We start from the raw sequence: 20,641 nt of genomic DNA, 5'->3' as shown, positions 1-20,641 counted from the left end.
CTGCCTTTGTTTTAAAGATATTAATGAAAAGGTAAAGGTCAAAAGGTCAACCAGCCCCCCCACATTGCCCAAATCAAACAAAATTGATGTCAAATGTTTGTGCTGCAAAAATTTTTGTTTGTGCTGCTAACATTTTAAAAATTTTAATAAAATAACGTCTTGATGCGTGCTTAATCATCCAGGTAAGTAAATCCCAAAAGGTTGATTATGTTCATCTGGAGAAACGTTTCGTCATCATCCAGGTGACTTCTTCAGTCTCAGCTGACTGCAGGTTTCCCCAACCTTATTAACAGTACATTTGCATAGTGAAGGAAACTAGCACCACTGAATGAACAATGTGCTGGGGGCTTAGTTCCATGATTGTTAGTATGCAAATTCTTATGACCATTGATCAATGACAACTAATCAAAGCCTACTGATCAATGGCCATGAGTCCCATTCACAGAAAGTGGGAAAGGCTACAATCACAGCATTGTAAGCCAAGCGTTGAAACATTAAGACGTACCCTTGGGCCCCCCTTCTCGATTCAGAGATGGTCAGCATCCTGACAGCCCGATGGAAGAAGCCGTCTCTCAGTCTGCTGGTTCTGGCCCGGAGGCTCTTCAGTATCCTTCCTGATGGTAGCAAACTGAAGACACTGCTGAAGGGATGAGTGGAGTCACCTGTAATGGAGAGGACCTTCCAGATGAGGCAGGTGCAGCTGCTCTCACTACCCGTTGTCATTTTGTCCTGCAGAACCCAGTGCAGGAGTCATACCACACAGTGATGCAGCTGGTGAGGATACTCTCAACTGTGCCTCTGTAGAAGGTGCTCATAATGGGGGTTGAATCTCTTGTGCTTCTCAGTTTGCAGAGGAAGTAGAGTCGCTGTTGGTCTTCTCCACATTCAGGGACAGGTTGTTGTTGCTGTACCACTCTGGCAGATGGTTAACTTCACCCCTGTAGTAGATCTCGTCGTGGGTCAGCAGAGTGAAGAGAAGGGAGCTCAACACACATCCTTGGGGAGCCCCCGTATTCCGTGCTCTTGGGCTGGAGGTGTTGCTGTCGACCCGTACTGTCTGCTGTCTTCCTGTCAAGAAATCTAGCAGCCAGTTATACAGCAAGGTGCTGATCACAGCAGATCCAGATTGTGAATGAGTTGCTGGGGAATGATGATGCTGAAGGCTGAACTGAAGTCTATGAACAGCACTCTGACATATGAGTCTCTAGTGTTCAGATGTGTGAGGGCTGAGTGAGGGGCAGTTGATTCCATCATCACTTGAGCGTTTTCACGAAAGCGATAATTTGATTTGATGCATGACTAACCGTTCAAAGCACTTCATAATGATGGAGGTGAGTTTGACAGGACGCTGGTCCTTAAAGCAGGAGGTAGATGACTTCTTGGGTACAGTAATGATGTTGGAGGCATGTGGGAATGGCGGTACTGATTTTGGCAAGGGATCTCCACACACTGTCTGGGGCGATCGTGGCTCAAGAGTTGGGAGTTCGCCTTGTAATCGGAAGGTTGCCGGTTCGAGCCCCGGCTTGGACAGTCTCGGTCGTTGTGTCCTTGGGCAAGACGCTTCATCCGTTGCCTACTGGTGGTGGTCAGAGGGCCCGGTGGCGCCAGTGTCCGGCAGCCTCGCCTCTGTCAGTGCGCCCCAGGGTGGCTGTGGCTACAATGTAGCTGCCATCACCAGTGTGTGGATGACTGGATGTGTAAAGCGCTATACAGATACAGGCCATTTACGATTTGATCCTGTGATCTCTTATGAACGACCTCCAACGCTTCCGTGACTGGGATGTAACATCTCTCACTGTACATGTACTGTTTATAAAATTAGGGAAACATAACCTGCATTTGCAGGACAAATGTTTGACATCAATTTTGTTCGATTTGAAGAAGGTAGGGGGCCAACTTCACTCACATGTGTTTATAAGGTTGGAAACCTGCAGTCAGCTGAGACTGAAGAAGTCACCTGGATGATGACGAAACGTTTCTCCAACTGAAAATGTCCAGATGAACAGAATCAACCTTTTGGGATTGACTTACCTGGATGATTAAGCACGCATCAAGACGTTATTTTATTAAAATTTTTAAAATGTTAGCAGCACAAATATTTTTGCAGCACAAACCAGCACAAACGTTTGACATCAATTTTGTTTGATTTGGGTAATTTGGGGGGGCTGGTTGACCTCTGATGACCTCTAGAAATTTTTATTAATATCTTTAAAATGATATTAGCACAAACGAAACTTTTTGCAGCACAAACGTAGCACAAACTTTTGATACCACTTTGTTGGATTTGAAGAAGGTGGGGGCCAACTTCACTCACATGTTTAGCTTTAACCTATTAATTGGAAAAAAAATATTAGTGAAAAACAAAAACCATGACACAGCCGATGAACAGCCCTCAGACTTGATCTAGCAAACGCCTTCGCGTTTCCATGCATTGCCGTTTTGATGGCCCTACCTTGACAACGCCATCGAATCCTGGGATAGTGTTGACTTTGGCAGCCTTTGCAATTAGCTTGCTTTCAATTTTATCCCCCATCGCCTGGATAGCATGGGTGTCTGGGCCAATGAATGCCACACCTTCTGCTGCCTGGCAACAAGACAAAGTACCATGAGACTCCTAACAGACTTTGTGCTGAGAGAGAAGTAATTCACTGCATAACTCACCAGTCGTTTTGCAAACTCTTTATTTTCAGACAGAAACCCATAACCAGGATGAACCTTAGAGAGGAGAAAAAAGTCACACTTTCAAACCCAAATATACTTTAAAGGGGGTTTGGAAGAAAACTCCTTTCATGCAAAAAACAATTGCTTAATTGTACTTATGAATTAAAAGCTGTTGACATCAAAAAGAGTCACAACAGTATTACTGCATCTGACCTAGAAGGAGACTCTAGCAGGACTGTCAATACAAGTCTGAATGCATGTTAACGGCCTGGACACTCCTGGCCGTAGGACTCCAATGTAAATAGGTATACATCATGCACTTTGTCCCCTTTCAGCCACTGAACAGGTGGCTGTAGCTCAGGAGGCATAGCAGCTCATCTAATAATCAGAAGGTGGTTCAGAGCAAGACACTGAACCTTAGTTTCTCTCTGATGTGTTCAACAGAGTGTGAATGTTAGATAAAAAGCACTTTGATAAACTCACCCACTGTACTTTGCATTGTTTTATAAAACATACATTACAAGCCTGTCCCTTTTATTTTGGAGGCAACAACTTAAAACAAATTACACTCATACATGTGTGTAAGCAACTACATCATCAACATAAAAGCCTCTCTGCAGCCCCACTGTAACATGACGGAGGACACTGCAGGAAATCTGAGCTTCAACTGAAAAACAAAATGACTCTTTGGAATACAGAAAAGCATCATCTTCATCTTAACATGAAGACAGAAGTCGATTCGGACCCAGAGTTACCCCCCTCTGCCTCCTAGTAGATGCACCTGTCGTATGAATTTCAAAATTTTACATCACCTTGTTCTTAAGGTATTCCATTCACAAGATTTTCAGAAAACCTGACCTCTGACCTCTAACCTTAAGGATGCAGTCACTGAGAATCAAACTCCTATAAGATTGTCAGTAGATGCACCTGTGGCATCAGGTTCTCGGGTCATCGACTTGGGCTAAATACACAAAATGAATATGCAAGTCATGTCATTCACTTACAGCTTGTGCTCCAGTCACTCTGATGGCATCCATGATGGCATCCATGTTCAAGTAGCTTTTACTGGTGGGGGCGGAGCCAACACAGACCGCCTCATCAGCCATCTTTACATGAACCTAGATCCATACAGAGCAGAACATTAACATCCACAGCAGGAGGTAAACCGAGGCTCACTGTGCGGCTAAAACGTCAACAACAGTTTTCACTGCACAGTAATCTACTCATATACCCATTCTTTGATTAAAGATTTTATTCCAGATGATGTGCTTTAAAGTCACTAAAACGGTAAAACAAAAAAGTGAAAAATGAATGCAAAGGTCATATAGAACCTAGGCACACATGTTGGGCTCGCTTTCACATCATACTTGTAAAAGAGTTACAGAGAATCATTTGTTTGAAGCAGCGGAGGCCTCTGTGACTTTTTGCACTGTTTTTAAGGGTGATCTGAAAAGATCTGAGCTCACGCTTCCTGAAGTGCCACTCTGTTTTTGTTTGAGTTTAAGTGCACTTTTTGTATAATGTGCACACGGTGTTGTTCCATGGCATTGCAAGAGAACATGCTCTACCAACGTCCCACAAACAAAGCACCGACAAACATCGTTTAAAGCTCTCCTGCTGCTCACAAAGGATCTTTTTGAGCCAAATGTTGATTACCATTCAAAGTTTACACTAAAAAGGTGATAAACCTTTAAGGCAGTAGTTAGGGCTGCCACAAACGATTATTTTGATAGTGGACTAGTCACCGATTATTTTTGCGATTAGTCGACTAATCAGATCATCATCCACTGGACGTACAGGTACAGCTTATTGCACCAGCAGCATCTGCTCTTATATAACTATCATTAGCTTACAGCGTTAAGTGTTTAAGGTGCTAACTAAAAGTAAAGACAAGTTGATGGTTTATTAAATTTTAATGAAATCTGCAGATTGTTTCGGTGAGTTTAATAAACTCCTTGCTATCTAAAATATAACAGGACACCGGAGTAAATTCTCCAGCATCTCACACTTCTGATGATCAGCTGTCTGCTTGACGTTTATTCAGCTGTGTAAAAACTATAACTTTAATCTCAGCCAAACCGATTTACTCAGGAACAAATAAAATACTGAAAAAAGCCAAACAATAACATTTTTAAGTTATCTAAGTGACTCATATATCATGTTTAACCTGAGTAGTGAAAGAGGGCGGTGGGTTTGAAAACGATTTGCCGGGAGTCTGGTGTTCTCACGGCTCGAGTAGTGATGGGTCGTTCGCGAACGAAATGGCTCTTAGAGCAGACTCTTTAAAGTGAATGAGGCGAGCCAGCTCCTTATTGGGAGCCGTGAGGTTTGTTTTTTGTTTTTTCACCCTCTCTCACCCTCTCTCTTGCCCTTTTTTCCGCTAAACTCCGCACACGCGGCCTGTACTTTGCGCTGGGCAGAGGGGGGGAGGGGCGTTAGTTACACTCGCAGTAGCACAGGAACAGAGCCAGAGAGAAAAAGAGCAAGGGACAACAACGTCACATTAGAAAGGTATAGTAATTATCCACTATTTTCAGTTGCGGATGATAAAGGATTCAGAAATCATGCAGGCCCATATGACAGAGAATGTGCATCTTCTTTTTGTTTTAATATTTTAATTTATATTTAATTGTGTTGTGGTTTGCAGTGTTTTGTGTTGTTTCACGTTAAATTTGTTTAAAAGGAAAAAGCTGAAAATTTAAATAGTTAAAAGTTTAAAATGTAAATAGTTTTTTTTGTATTATATGATTTATTTATTACATTTTATTTGGAGTGAATAAATGAAAGTATATTTACGGTGGCCCTTAGAGACAAAGCACGTACAAACCCCAAAACGCGTACAAACTCCAAAACACGTAAAAACTCAGAAGCACGTACAAAAGACAACAGAAGTGCTCCAGGATGCTAGGTCGCAGTGTTGAGCTTTTGTTACCTAGTGGCTACACAAGCCAGGAAGTATCAACAACCGGATTTGGTGTGTGGTAGTAAGATCTTCAACGCACACCTCCAGCCAAATGGTGGACACCAGAGGTGAAGGGAGCCACCAGGCTGAAGAAGGAGTCCTATCGGGCTTGGTTAGCCTGTGGGACTCCGGAGGCAGCCGACAGGTATCGACAGGTCAAGCGTAATGCGGCTCGGGCAGTGGCTGAAGCAAAAACTCGGGTGTGGGAGGAGTTTGGAGAGGCCATGGAAAAAGACTTTCGGACTGCCTCGAAGAGATTCTGGCAAACCGTCAGGCGTCTCAGGAGGGGAAAGCGGTGCTCTACCTGCACTGTGTATAGTGCTGGCGGAGCGCTGCTGATGTCGACTGAGAAAATTGTCAGGCGGTGGAAGGAATACTTCGAGGACCTCCTTAATCCCACTGACACGTCTTCCGAGGAGGAAGCAGAGTCTGGGGATGAGGGGAATGACCCGCCAATTTCCGGGGGCGAGGTCACTGAGGCAGTTAAACAACTCCTTGGTGGCAGAGCCCCTGGTGTTGATGAGGTCCGCCCCGAGTTCCTGAAGGCTCTGGACGTTGTAGGGCTGTCCTGGTTGACACGCCTCTGCAATGTTGCGTGGAGATCAGGGGCAGTACCTGTGGACTGGCAGACCGGAGTGGTGGTCCCCATCTTTAAGAAGGGGGACCGGAGGGTGTGTTCCAACTACAGGGGGATCACACTCCTCAGCCTCCCTGGGAAAGTCTATGCCAGGGTGCTGGAAAGGAGAGTTCGTCCGCTAGTCGAACCTCGGATACAGGAGGAACAATGCGGTTTTCGTCCTGGTCGCGGAACACTGGACCAGCTCTTTATCCTCTCCAGGATACTTGAGGGTGCATGGGAGTTTGCCCAACCAGTCTACATGTGTTTTGTGGACTTGGAGAAGGCATTCGACCGTGTCCCTCGGGGTGTCCTGTGGGAGGTGTTGCGGGAGTATGGGGTGTATGGCCCATTGCTACGGGTCATTCGATCCCTATACAACCGTTGCAAGAGCTTGGTTCGCATTGCCGGCAATAAGTCGGACTCATTCCCGGTGGGTGATGGGCTCCGCCAGGGCTGCCCTTTGTCTCCGGTTCTGTTCATAATTTTTATGGACAGGATTTCTAGGCGCAGCCAAGTGGTGGAGGGCTGTCGCTTTGGTGGCCTCAGAATCTCATCTCTGATTTTTGCGGATGATTTGGTTCTGTTGGCTTCATCGGGTGAGGGCCTCCAGCTCGCACTGGAGCGGTTCGCAGCAGAGTGTGAAGCAGCGGGAATGAGGATCAGCACCTCCAAATCTGAGGCCGTGGTTCTCAGCCGGAAAAGGGTGGGTGCCCACTCCGGGTCGGGGATGAGTTCCTGCCCCAAGTGGAGGAGTTCAAGTATCTCGGGGTCTTGTTCACGAGTGATGGGAGAAGGGAGCCGGAGATCGACAGACGGATTGGGGCTGCAGCTGCAGTAATGCGGACGCTGCACCGGTCTGTCGTGGTGAAGAGGGAGCTGAGTGTAAAAGCGAAGCTCTCAATTTACCGGTCGATCTACGTCCCTACCCTCACCTATGGCCACGAGCTGTGGGTAGTGACCGAAAGAACGAGATCGCGGATACAAGCGGCAGAAATGAGCTTCCTCCGAAGGGTGGCTGGCCTCTCCCTTAGAGATAGGGTGAGAAGTTCGGCCATCCGGGAGGGGCTCAGAGTAGAGCAGCTGCTGCTCCACATCGAAAGGAGCCAGCTGAGGTGGTTCGGGCATCTGACAAGGATGCCCCCTGGGCGCCTCCTGGGTGAGGTGTTCCAGGCATGTCCCACCGGGAGGAGGCCCCGGGGCAGACCCAAGACACGCTGGAGAGATTATATCTCTCGGCTGGCCTGGGAACGCCTTGGTATTCCCCCGGATAAGCTGGAGGAGGTGGGGAGAGGGAGGTCTGGGCCTCTTTGATTAGGCTGCTGCCCCCACGACCTGGCCCCGGATAAAGCGGATGAAGATGGATGGTAGTAACAGGTAAATGAACTTTTTTAAAATTATTTGAATAAATATGAGTGCTTGTCTATAAATACACAAACAATACACACATGCTTTCAATTGTGTAATTTAAGTGATCCGAGTAGCTCTGTTTTGGAAGTTCAGTTAACTCTAGAAATGTGTTTTGGAGTTTGTACGTGCTTTGTCTCTAGGGGCCATATATGAACATATATAAATAAAACCACTTTTTTTACATTAGTAATTCCTTTTCTGCATAATTTTATATTATTGTTAATGATAAATTAATTAAAGCAACAAAACAACCTGAAGAGCCGGTTCGGAGCCGAAAGAGCCGAGTCTCTAAAAAGAGCCGGAAATCCCATCACTACTAGTGACCTAGCCCCCGGCTCGCTATCGAGCTAGTGGGTAACAGACGTCTCCGAAAACGTCGGAGCGCTTTTGAAAATATGCGGTGTCCTGATAAACTGAGCAGATATTTGAGGTTTACACAGCTACATTCTCACCTGAAAATATGTCAAACGTTTATTTTGTGACCCAGAAAGAATAATAAGAGTAATATTAAAACTAACTAGCTGCCGTCATTGTTGACAACTGAGCTGGGCTGCGCTATGAATTCTGGGACACAGCTTCTTCTTCTTCGGGTTTAACGGCAGCTGGCATCCTTGTACATGCAGTGCTGCCATCTTCTGTTTCAGTCCGTTATTACACTCTTAAATCCTGCCACTTATTCCTGCGTCTTTTGGGATCTTACAAAGCTTCAAACGACGCGTCGACTATTAAATTAGTCGTCGACGATTTTGATAGTCGACTAATCGTGACTAGTTGACTAATCGTGGCAGCTCTAGCGGTAGTGTACATGGTAATGTCAGCACACAAACAAGGTTTTTTAATCATCAGTCAGGTATGAATAACATTAGTTATTATACCTGACTGTAACACAGTCAGTGCAGAAGCATCAGCTGATTTATCACTGCCCAGGTGTCTGATCCAACACTGAAGTGTTAACTATAAACTATGTAATATAAAACCATTCCTCTTTGCATCAACGTGCATTAACTGTTAACTCTCAGGATAAAGTATTTAAGTTAACCTGAGCTTGAATTTACGTTTAACCTACTGGATCACATTCAGATCACACTGAGTTTGAAAATTCAAATGAAACCCTTGAACACAAAGACAAGTCCTCAGGTAGGTGTGAAATAAAACCAGCATGCAGTTATTCAACACGAGGTTATGTCTAACATCAGAGTTCCCCTGCTCCCTGGAAATGCACAGGTCGTGACTCACAGCGCTGGAGTCTACATCACTGTGAACAGCCACAGTCTGGATGCCCATCTTCTTGCACGTCTTGATCACCTGATTGAAAACAAGGAAAATACCTCACAGTAGAACATATCAGCAGGCACAGCCAACTGCACCAATCAGCTGCAGCATTAAAAGCACTGAGATATGAATAATATATAGAGGATGTCATTATCTGTATTGGAAATCATGGATCCCGGACGTTTACCCCACCACCACAGCCCCCGTGCTGCTACATAATATCAGGCAGCTGGTGGCTGAAAGGTGGACCCACTGATGCAGAAGTTAGCATGAGATGAAGAACGTAGGCAGAGCACCTTTCACAGCTGAGCCCTGCAGAGTTTCCTGCTGCAGCAATGAGATGGGCTGTGAGCTGCAGCTGCTCTCTGCTTCATTTTAAGATGAACAGCTTGACACGTCCACGCATGAAACACATTCATCGTGACCATGACTTAACATTAATCACACACGAAAACTCTATTTACAGCTGTGTGAATGCTGTTTTTGGCATTTGGATAGGTCAGGGGTACGGACCTGTTATTGTCAAGGATCACTTTGCTACCTGTGGTCCCATACGAGCACAAGTACTGTCACATTTAAAGAATTCTGGCACCAACTTGATGTGAAAGTCGATACATATCAGTGGCATTTATCCGTAAAGTCAAAGTGGAATTTCCTCTTAGTCCCCCCAAAACAACCAGCTGTTAACTGTACATATTGTGTGAGTCAATGAGAGTTACCCTGCAAGCAATCTCTCCTCTGTTTGCAATGAGGATCTTATCAAAGGTCTGCGGAGGAAGAAGACAAACAGCAACGTTGCATTACTACAAAGACTTTGTACTGAAAGTAAAATATATAGATTTTCTTAATCAGCATTGTTGAAAATATGAATGAATACAAAAATGAAATAAGCAGACGAGAGCCATGCATTACCTTTTCATTGGGACTAGATATGGTGGAATACTGAGCCTCTCTCTGCACAACACAGCATCTGGACTGGAGAGGGGAACACTGCAGAGCACACAGCACAACTTTACTGTTAGTGCGCACACACACACACACACACACACACACACACACACACACACACACACACACACACACACACACACACACACACACACACACACACACACACACACACACACACACACACACACACACACACTCTGACCTCATTACTGATTCTTAGAAACAAGTAAATATCCAAATATGCTACAAAGAGCCTCTCATTGAAGTTTAAGTAAAGTCGGATATTTTCCCTTGAAGTTTTGCTTGAAGACTTCAAAGCATTCTTCTTCATTTTTATTGACAGTTTTGAGCCGGTAGAGCAGTGTGCTTGTGGCTGAAGTTCTACACAGGTGAGCAGGAAGAGACTAACTGCACCTACTTATGCTCGCCAGCTTTGACAATAACGGGGTTTATGCTTGAGCTCGATCGCCACCTGCTGGACTGTCTGCCTGCCTGCAGTCAGTGTGTAACCAAGCAGCTTTGGGAGGAGAGCGCGGAGTGCTGGAAACAGTGAAAAGTGTCACTGGCTGCGCTTTTCCTGCTTTATGTGTCGTTTCTCTGAAGCGTTGGTCCGTGTTCCCGTTGCATCGCTCCCCGCTGGGACTGCGATGATTCATCGAGTAATTCCAACGAATCGATTATGAAAAATTCTCGACACGCATTCTTCGCATCGATTGTCGTCTAACGCGCGGCTCTGTAGCAGATGCGTTTAAACACCAGCGTTTCTCCGACATTTTCAACTGAAACAAAGCTGCAACAGAAACGTATGCAGGAGCAGTGAATGAACGAGAGCCCCCAGCTTTAACATCACACTGCAGAACAACAGCAGCAGTGATGATGACGTGGGCACAGTTTAACGTGGAGCCCGAGTCTGTCCACACACCGTGACATGCTGAGCGTGGAAGAAACAGCAGCGCTGTTCCTGGAATCAACATTAAAACCTTTACAGGGAAAAAGTCACGGGAGGTCTGCATCAAAGCACCTGATCAACTTTCAGCTACAAAGTGTCTGACACAGCACAACATCTGGATCAAAACATGCAGATGAACTGTCAACTTGGTGTGACTCCGTGTTTGAGTTGCACAGCTCGCTGAAGGCTGACAGGTGTCGCGATAAGGTAGCTACCCCCTGCATCGGGAGCGCGCGCTGTGCATGGAGAGCAGTGGGATGAAGCGGGGAGCTTCCACAGACCTTCAATCAGTAGATGACCTGCGGCACCTCCTGAGCTACAGCCACTCCAAATGCAGGACATGACCTGAGCTTTTAACTATTTGTTCGCAGCTTGTCACCTGGTTTCCGTCTGCCTGTGTTTGAGGTGCCGGTGTCCCAGTTGCACAAACACGGGATGTTTGATGTGCAGGGTCACAGCAGCCGACTCAGTGCAGACAGAGGAGGGAGAGGGCAGCACAGTCCCGGGAATGTCTGTGGCATGAAAGCGTGAAGCAACAGGCCACGCATCACCCGCAGTATGGGCTCAAAATGTGGTCATAAATATTTTGTACTTGTAAATCAGTTTTGTATGTGTTAAAAGAATTTGTGTGTGCATAAAAAAAGATTTGTATGTGGACTTAGCCAAAAAACCTGCAAGTTACAAGTACGAGTTCTCACCCTATTCTTTTGAAGAACCAGCAAAAAAACCAAAACTCTTGTAGAGGACAAAGTCAGAGCTAGAAACGACAAGGAGCAGGTGCATCTAGTACAGGTAGAGCTGCTGCAAAAACCCACAGAGCCCAGCAGCCAGCGCAACAAATTCTGGATCCTTTGCTTTTAGTTAGCAGTTAGCATTAGCAGCACATCCTGCGTCCGATGTGAAAGGACCTTTATGCTGCGCACTGTGACTCACAGCAATGGTCCTGGGTCAGCCCTGACTTTGTGTTAAACTAATCCTAAAGTAATAATGGTATTTCTAACCACTGATATAGCACAACTTTTTCCTTTCAACAGCTGCTGAAAGTTAGGGGACCTAGCTGCTATCGGATATTTATATAGAGATCCTCCAAACTGTATCACCCTTCAAGGACCTGCAGTTCAACCAGCTGTTCTCTGATTGGATTGTTACATTTGTGATTGACATGACATTGACCAATCAGATGAAAGCAAGAGAAATAGGGTCAAAATTCGTACTTGTCACTTGCAGTTGTTTTTTTTGGCTAAGTCCATGCACAAATCTTTTTACTTACGCACGCGCGCGCGCGCGCACACACACACACACACACTCTGTTTACACATACAAAACTGATTTACAAGTACAAAATATTTATGACCACATTTGAGCCCATACCCGCAAGACTCAGTGTCTACTCTGCTGCACAAGATACGCGACACAGCAGCGCCAACATGTCAAGTTTCAGCGCAAAATACTTTGAAACCTCTAACAGTGTGGTACAGCCCCTCGTAATGGAAACTCCAAGTTTGTTTCCAGCGGCTGTTCCGTCACAGACTCTGCGGACTGTGCGTTAGCTGTTTGTGGAGGTCCTCTGAGTGAAAGCACAGACCCTGGCGGTCAGCTCACCTTTACAGCGAACAGAAGCCTCTTTAACGTCGAAGGAACACTGTGCGCCGCCATGTTGCCGATCATCCACAACGTCATGACGTAGCGTGCAGAGCGCACAGCCGCAGGAGGCCAGTGTGATGCCAAAAAGTGATTTCCGGTACTTAAATAGTAAATACTGAATCATGCCAAGCCAGAAAGAACATTTGTGCCATAAGGTAGAAGTGCCAATCAGTTTATAGCAAAGACACTTTAATATGTTCTTTGATTATGAACTCTGATTGACATTAAACATTAAGAGCGGCCAGGCCAACGGGGCAGCAGCAATTGCAGCAAATATAAGATAGATATTTAAAGTGACCAAAAATGTTTCAGGTAGATTTGGATAACTCTTTTCTCTTAAGAAATCAAATTTAAAAACTCCTTTTTGTATTTACTCAGGTTATCTTTGTCCAACATTAAAGTTTAGTTGATGACTGGAAGCATGTGAGCAATGTGTTTGTAGATATGCAAAAAAACAACAACTAAGAAATGAGGAAGGGGGCACAGCACTGCACATGCCCAGTGCAGGAGTCGTGATTCAAACCTTCCAGAGCTGCAGTCAGCCCTCGGATGAGCCTAATAACTTACACATGCTGAATTCTTTCTTGGCTGGAGAGCCTCCTGGGTTTAATCTAGGTGCAGAAATGTTTGCTTTGCACAAGAGTCCAAGAGCACCACTCACCAGAGCTGTGAAGATAGCACACCCCAACCCAAAAGTAACTTAAAATGCTTGGAACAAAATTTTCATTGGTATATAAACACGACTAAACACGCTTACTGAAAATGCTGTCCCTTTGTTTGCCATTAGGTTTCTGAGGGCCTCAGGGTGCTATCCTAGCTGATATTAACACATCATATGTCGGTTGCAGACACACTCACACCCAGACACTTCTTTAATTACATCCTTTAGCCTTTGAAGTTAAAGGGACCCACACAGTTGCTGCAGATTTCTTGGCTGAATTCATCCCCCGTTTCAACCACATCCCAACGGTGCTTTGTTGGTCTGAGCTCTGGAGACTCTGGAGGCCATCAGAGTACAGAGAACTCCTCGCCACGTTCTAGAAACCAATTTGAGATTATGTGAGCTTTGTGACATGCAGTGTTGGACTCAAACTCACAGTCTGGCTCTGGTCTTTAAAGAATAGCATTAAGGGTGTCAAGACACCAATACACCGCCACCACCACCCACGTCCAGAGCTGCAGATACAAGGCAGGGTTAATTCACGCTGTGACATTACATCAAACTGCCATCTGAACGTTGCAGCAGAAGCCACGGCTCATCAGACCAGACAACGTTTTTCCAGTCTGGTTAATGGACTTACCTTCCAACTCTAAGCAGTCTGACCATTATTTTCTAGCAGAGTCACTCAGCGGATGCTTTCTCTTTCTGAGGTCATTCTCTGTTAACACTACAGAGGTTTGTCTGTGACAGTCCCAGAGCAGTCCACCTGGTAACAGCAACACCTCGTCCCAATTCTGATGCTCACTTCGAAGTTCATTGTTATCTTGACTACATGTGTAAAAGCATTGTTCTGCTGTGTGAATGGCTAATTTGATCTTTGCATTAACAAGCAATTCAGCAGGTATGCCTAATGAAATAGCATTGAGTTCACTCGAGCAGTGTCAGAAAGCATTTATCTGGCAACGTGCTTTAGTAACTTACCCAAGGGCATGACGATATATTTGATTGGTGTTGCCTGTAGCTAATGTTACAAGAATGTATCAAATTTTAAATTCTGAACCAGCTGCTGGTCAAAATATAGACAGCTTTCATTTTAGCTTCTTTTCACCCAGATTAGCCCAAAAGCATGCTGCGCTGCTGTGAAACATCCTGGCAGTGGATGAGTGCACCCTCCACATAATCTTACTGCCACAGGCTGGATCGCACTTTCAGGTCTACCTTTCACATCACTGAGTCAGTCTGTACAGGGGAGCCACCTACCTTACTCTCTCTGTCAGAGTATCAAGACACAAGAACATGGAGACTTCCAATGCAGGAAACCCCTGATACAGTCTGCCTGGGGTAAGCTTTGACATGGTAAGTGTGAATACTTGGTGAATTATCATGTTTAGATAGACTTTTGCAATGTGTTCATGGCAAAATTAAATTACAACCTTTTAGGAGGAACCACTGTGGTTATGGTTGGTGGACAGTTCCACCTGCTGCAGGTCTCTGAACTTTTCTGGTGGGTGGATCATGAATCTGAGCCACATATGAAGAGTGCACTTTAAAACAGTTACTTTTTTAAGCAGTTTCAAAAATCATGCACACTTCTACTTCTTTTCTTGATTTATTGATGCACATTGTGTGTAGGACATGAGATTTTTGAAAGCTTGAGGTGCTGGAAATGAAGTGTAAACAAACACAAGAGATTAACTCACTCATCATCCAACCGAGATTCAGTGGGAGATTCAGTACAAACAAGGACGTGAGTATAGTTTCACTGACTTCTGCTACGTTGGATTAAACTCACAAATACTTCCAGACTTCTGTTTGTTACTAAAGACCTCTGTATGCTTCCACAGAGGTGGCGGCCTGACAGCAGAATCAGCTGTTCCAGATCAACCTTTTAAAGTTGTACAAACCAGTCTGCTCGAAGCATACAGAGACTATAAAGTACTCCCCTGTGTACCTGCTGGTTTGGTCCTGCCGTGTTACCTTGTGTACATTGGTGCTGTGACATCAAGGAAACATTAACCTCTTTCCATCAACTTGGCCCCTAAAATTGCTTCACCTAAGTGGAGCCCTTGAATTGGTCATTGATCCGTGTCTCTAGAGGTCGTCATGTACACAAATCTCTTTAATATTCGCTGATCCACTTGCACAAAGTTAACTCCTTATCTTAGTTCAGGTTAGCTAGCCATGACTGATAACTTGCAGTAAAACATTTTGTTTCATAATCAGGAGTTCCTCCCGTCCTTTCGGACACCATTTGAGCCGTTTCTGTTGATCCACACATTTTTAATGTGACACAGTCCCTTTGACCTTCTCCGAGGGCCACCGATGTGGAACCATGCAGCTGCTTGTTCTGGCCCGACCTGGATCTGACGATATGAGATCTGTTCTGCGAGTCAAATTTCACCAGTCCCTCAACTTTACGTGACGTACTCCTCGTCATCACTAGGTTCTGATTTGATGTGGTCTGGGTGAAGGAGAGGAAAGTGTGGTGCTGTAGTCCTGGTACAGACATACCACTCCTTAATGTTAGACAACTGAGGTAAGGCTGGGTTGACTGAGCGCTGGCTCCGCCGTGGGGTCCTGCCGCTCTGCTGCTGCTGGCTCAGCTGGCTCTTCAGGCCTGAAAGAGAGAGATCCAGAGGCATCGCTACCGGAGACGAACTCCGTAGCAGCAGCTTATGGTCCACTTCGCTGGCTGAACGGAGGTCCAATTCGTGATTGGACAGCAGAGAAAAATGAGTGTTTCTGTCAGTAAGTGATGGAGAGAGGTGGTTCATTTTAAGGTCAAGGGGCTCGAGGACAGCCGGATGAGGTTGCTGGAGTTGAAGAGGGATGGCATTGTACAGGTCCTGGGTTTCAGAGGTAGGTGATGACTTGATGTGAACCTTCATGTGTTTGCGCAGGGAGCTGGGGTGGGTGTAAGACTTGGTGCATCCTACTGCCTTGCAGTCGTAGGGCTTTGAGGCTGTGTGGACCTGCGAGTGCTTCTTTCGGTCGCTGCTGTTGGCAAAGCGCCGCTCGCAAAACTCACACTGGAATGGCTTCTCACCTGAAAAACAAACATCACACGCACAATTATCAGCCTTGCAAAGGGAATGGACCTGAAAAACCAACATTCAACTGGACACGTTCAAAGGAGTGATGCTGAGAAATAGCATTGTTATTCCAAAAAAGGACACTTGTTTCTAAAGAACAGTAAATATTTAATGGAATCGTATTTTAACCTCCTAGGACCTGCGTCCACATATGTGGACATCACATTTTGGGTTATTTAGACCAAAATACTCAATTTTGCTCTACAAGGGCCTGATATCCACTTACGAGGACATTATGCTGCTACTGTTCTATCAAAATGTTAAACGAATATCCTCATGTGTGGCTCTCATTTTTCTTAAAAACAAAAATAAGGTTAAAAGAAAATCTGGTAATTCTTTGTTTTTACATTCATCAGGTCCCAATCAGCCCAAATATCAAAGAGAAATTAAAAATGCTGCTGTGGAAGAGCTCGGGTCTTAGGAGGTTAAATAATCAAAACTCATATCAAAGTTGGAACGCAGTGACCGATGTTCAGCAACCATCACTGAGCACACAGTTAAAACAGGTTTAACAAATATGATGCTGCTGAAGAAGTGATCCTTTAGCTTTTAGGCATACATCCCAGTCAGGGAACAGCTTCCAAACCTCAGCAGAGTGATGTTGCTTTTTAAGAAATGAAGGTTGATCCATTGAGAAATTAGCAAAACAGCAGCTCTTGAATGGTGACTGAAAGCTTTGAAGAAGAAAGTCATCACCAACAAGAAGGCGATTGGTTACAAAAGAAGCAAATCTGTGAGTGCAGAACAAATGGTGCTTGATATCCTCTGTCAAGCATGGTGGAGGGAAGTTATGGATGCTGCATGATTCCTTCCCTTTGTTTTTAAATGTAATATCTCCAGTAAATGTAATAAATAGAAGGAAATTTAAACCAAAAAATCTGCTGCAGTTTTAGATCAACAGTCAGGAACCACATTGATTAATGCAGCACCAAATGGACAGAAGAGCTGTGTAGGTCAGGCTCTCACTGCTTCCATGCAGACACGCTGCAGCTCGTGAGAGCCCATATGGAAAAGAAAAAGACAATATACTTATAAAGCTTATATGATTTACTCATGAAAGTGGCCACTTTCTCATTACTTTCATATATTGTTTTAGGAAGTGTCCAAAACATACAAGTTTCATTTCTATAATTTTCAAGGGATCTCATATCTGTTTTCACTCTTGTATGCTTTTCATACACGTTTCACACAAGGCAGATACAAACTTTATAAGAGTTATATTTATCTTTTCCATATGGGAGGACAGACACACACCAGGGTTTTTACCTTCTTCTGGGATAAAGAGAAAACACAGTGGGGTCAGCGAGGAAGCACCAGCTAATAAAAAACCCTCCATAAGACTGGATGATTTAGCTTAATGTAAAACGATGAATGATTATCAGCAGAAGAGATAACGACATGCTAAATTTTAACGTTTGCATGTTTTGTATTCCTTTTGAAAACACAGTTGTACTAATGCTTTCATGCTGTCTTTAACGGGAATGGGAGTGATGTCTTGGGGAAACTGGAAGCACACATAAAAGCATCGACTGTATTAAAGATGAATGCAGTGGCAGACCTGTTTTTGAAGCTATGTGCTGATCTTTTTTCGCCTCACCACTATAGCTTCACTGGAATCTGTGTCCATCTTTTATGTACAGTCTATGTACAGAGCCTCTACCGTGACATCATGCCATCACAGGCCTTCCTAGAAAAAGTCTATATCAGTAACATAAACTCAGTGTTGTGGTAATAAAGCATCTTTAAGAGACATGGTCAGAAAATGGACCTGCATGTATGTGGGACCACTCAGCTACTTATACGGCTGCAGACCACTTAGCTGGAGCCTCTGTGACTCACATCAGAAGCAGCTTTTCTACCAATCAGAGAGCTGGTGGCTTGAGCCCCAGCCCCTTCAGCCTGCATGTCCAAGCATCCTGGAGTAAGTTGATCCATTAGATTGTGAGTGCATGCATGAATGTTAGACGTGGCACTTGTCTATAGAATGAATGAATGAAGGTGTGTGAGAGCTTGTTGGGGGGGGTGCACCCAGTAAGTACCAGTTTTTATTGGATGCAGTTTCAGAGCATCTGTCACACATGCAGCCAGTTTCAATCAGCGCCCTGCGCTACCCTGCCCGTGATGTCGGTACAGCATCGCACTCGTTTTCTGCATTGTGTGGTTGTTTCTAGTTTAGCTGGTGACTTTTATACTTTTACTGGCTTATTGATTTCAAGATCCTAAATGCAGCAAGCGCTGTTGTTATTGATGATTAATAACTGATGTATAGTCATTGCCCAAGGACGGGTTTACCGCTCATACACGTCCTGAGGACTAAACTAAAGCTCAGTGCTGACCTGTGCTGATGCCTGTCACCTAGGAAACAAGGGAGCACTCAAGTCTAATGTGAATCTACACCGAACTAAGCCCAAGTAAACATGGAGGGGATTCCTAGCAGGGGAGAGCGCTGTGTATTATGCTGTGTTCTCGGTCCCTGACAGGAAGCTTGTGTTGACGGATGGCACGGACTGAGCGAGCGCAATGACAGTATCTGCGCTCTCGTAGCAGTCACACAATCACGAACCCTTACCAGTGTGCGTGCGCGTGTGGATCTTGAGGTTTTCCGAGCGTGCGAACATCTTGCCGCAATTGGGAAATGCGCATGAAAACGGCTTCTCTCCGGTGTGCACGCGAATGTGGTTAATGAGTTTGTATTTGGCTTTGAACGCCTTCCCGCCGCGCATACACTCGTCCCACATACAGACGTGACTGAGGCTTTCCAGCCCCGCAGCTACATGCTCGGTGGTGACGTGGTCCACGAGCTCGTGCATGGAGCTGAAAGTTTGATCGCAGACGGATGTCGCCGTCCGCCCAAGCCTCTGTCTTGAAGAAGTTCGGTCAATCCATTTGCACACTAGCTCCGTTTTAACGGTGGGGCCTTTGGAGAAATCCAGCAGGCCGTCCATCCCACCGCCCGCATCGGTGTCGGCAGAAGCGGGGATACTGGTAGCTCTCGGATGGGGTGGCGAGACGATGCTAGAAGCTCCAGAGTTGTTGTTCCCCAACGGAGAGACGAGGCCATTGTGCCTGGCCACCACAGCCGTCCGCTTCATGCTCTGCACGGCGGGCTGTCCCGCTCCTGTCGCCACCAGCACACCTTGCTTTCACTTAAAATGAGTTCAATCCAACTGGCCAAAGCCTCACCACTATCACGCTTCCTTCCTGTGTGTTTTAGTCGAGGCGAGAGCGCATGCGGCAGCGTTTTTACCCCCCGCTGCTCGCTGTTAGCTCCCGAGAGTCAAAGCCTCCATGCTTCTATTTACTGTGAATAGAGATGAACGGAGTCGAAGGAATACAGCAGGACGCGACCCGCTACCATTTGGCGGCGTCCTTGTCTCCTTTCCTTCCTTACTCCAGCCTTCCTTCCTTTTAGTTTGAACTAACGTGTCCATATTGCTGATGTGCGTCGAGGATCAGGAGCGCCAGCACACAGAAATGAAGCATTGCCTGATTTAATGATGACTCGTGAAATAACCTGCATTAGTAAATTCATTTAGAACTGTTTTCATGTCTTTTGTTTATTTAGACATGCATAACATCCATCGTTGTTTATATGTTAAAGGGAAATGAAAAACATAAATATGAATAAATATTTCCAAAATAATCCAACAACAAATACTTAATGTAGTTAATACTAAATATGATTTATAGAAAGAAAAAGAAAGAATCAAAACCTCATTTTAAAAAATGTTCAAATTGAGACTTTAAAAAAATGCAAATTAAAAAGAGAAATAAGTAAATGAATTGAAAAATCCAATTAGTTTTGAAATGTTTATTCCACTCACCTTTTAAGTTTCATTTTTCCCGTTAGCTGTAATAATTACTAGATTAGCTATTGGATTAGCTTTTCCATTTCTATGGCTTTTTTGTCCTTGGAGAAAAAGCAATGCAAATTAGGCATGCATGTAAAGAGGTCTCTCATTGGTTGCTCACAGGCATGCTGGCTGGGTTTTTCTGTGCCACTGACAGCTTTTCACTGTTAAGGAGACTTTTTAAAGAAGTGTTTGTGGACAGTTAGCCTCGGTATTCACTCTCTGAAAATGTCCAACACAAATATATGAATGATGTGAAGGGAAAATGCAGGGAAAAGAAAACCTGAACCCCTCATGATTTGGCTGAAAGTAATGTAGTAACACAGCTAATGCTAGTATCCCTCCACGTAGCCATGTAGCCCCAGTCTTACCTTGTGAAAATGTGACATACCAGTAGTACTAGCTAGCTTCTGTTTTTAGTAAGCTAATGTGCTCAAATAAAGCTTGAAGAAGCTCAGACTGTTACAATGGTTAAAACCAGTCCTGTTACATTTATACACATTGCTAAAGCAATGGCTGCAACCTACAGCCTTTGAAATCACGATTAATATGCTGTCCTAATATTAATTTTC

General features: G+C 44.9%; 3 protein-coding genes across 4 annotated transcripts in view; all 3 read right to left on the bottom strand.

Moving 5' to 3' along the window:
- pcca (propionyl-CoA carboxylase subunit alpha) overlaps positions 1–12,575 on the bottom strand; it is a 33,342-nt gene extending 20,767 nt beyond the window's left edge. Inside the window, exons 1-7 of one of the 2 annotated variants that reach the window (XR_013900892.1) lie at positions 12,424–12,575; positions 9,834–9,911; positions 9,641–9,688; positions 8,886–8,954; positions 3,666–3,779; positions 2,662–2,715; positions 2,453–2,584 (exon numbers count right to left, since the gene is read on the bottom strand). Coding sequence is in view for 1 of the 2 variants with exons in the window: in XM_026189854.2 (XP_026045639.2) it covers positions 2,453–2,584; positions 2,662–2,715; positions 3,666–3,779; positions 8,886–8,954; positions 9,641–9,688; positions 9,834–9,911; positions 12,424–12,501 (573 nt within the window). In the remaining variant the exon portion in view is untranslated. The remainder of the gene's footprint in view (positions 1–2,452; positions 2,585–2,661; positions 2,716–3,665; positions 3,780–8,885; positions 8,955–9,640; positions 9,689–9,833; positions 9,912–12,423) is intronic. The other variant, XM_026189854.2, reaches the window with a different exon arrangement.
- tk2 (thymidine kinase 2) overlaps positions 1–20,641 on the bottom strand; it is a 300,481-nt gene that overhangs the window by 132,843 nt on the left and 146,997 nt on the right. The gene's annotated exons all lie outside the window — the stretch shown is intronic.
- On the bottom strand, positions 14,720–19,537 carry zic2b (zic family member 2 (odd-paired homolog, Drosophila) b). Its single transcript, XM_026191145.2, has 2 exons — positions 18,788–19,537; positions 14,720–16,172 (listed from the first exon to the last, which is right to left on the bottom strand). Exons 1-2 carry the CDS (start codon positions 19,308–19,310, stop codon positions 15,541–15,543), a joined length of 1,155 nt encoding a protein of 384 aa, XP_026046930.1. The 5' UTR covers positions 19,311–19,537; the 3' UTR covers positions 14,720–15,540.

Source organism: Astatotilapia calliptera, chromosome 13 (genome assembly GCF_964374335.1).
Source record: "Astatotilapia calliptera chromosome 13, fAstCal68.1, whole genome shotgun sequence".
Classification (NCBI taxonomy): Eukaryota; Metazoa; Chordata; class Actinopteri; order Cichliformes; family Cichlidae; genus Astatotilapia; species Astatotilapia calliptera.
This window is presented reverse-complemented; position numbering and strand designations above follow the sequence as displayed.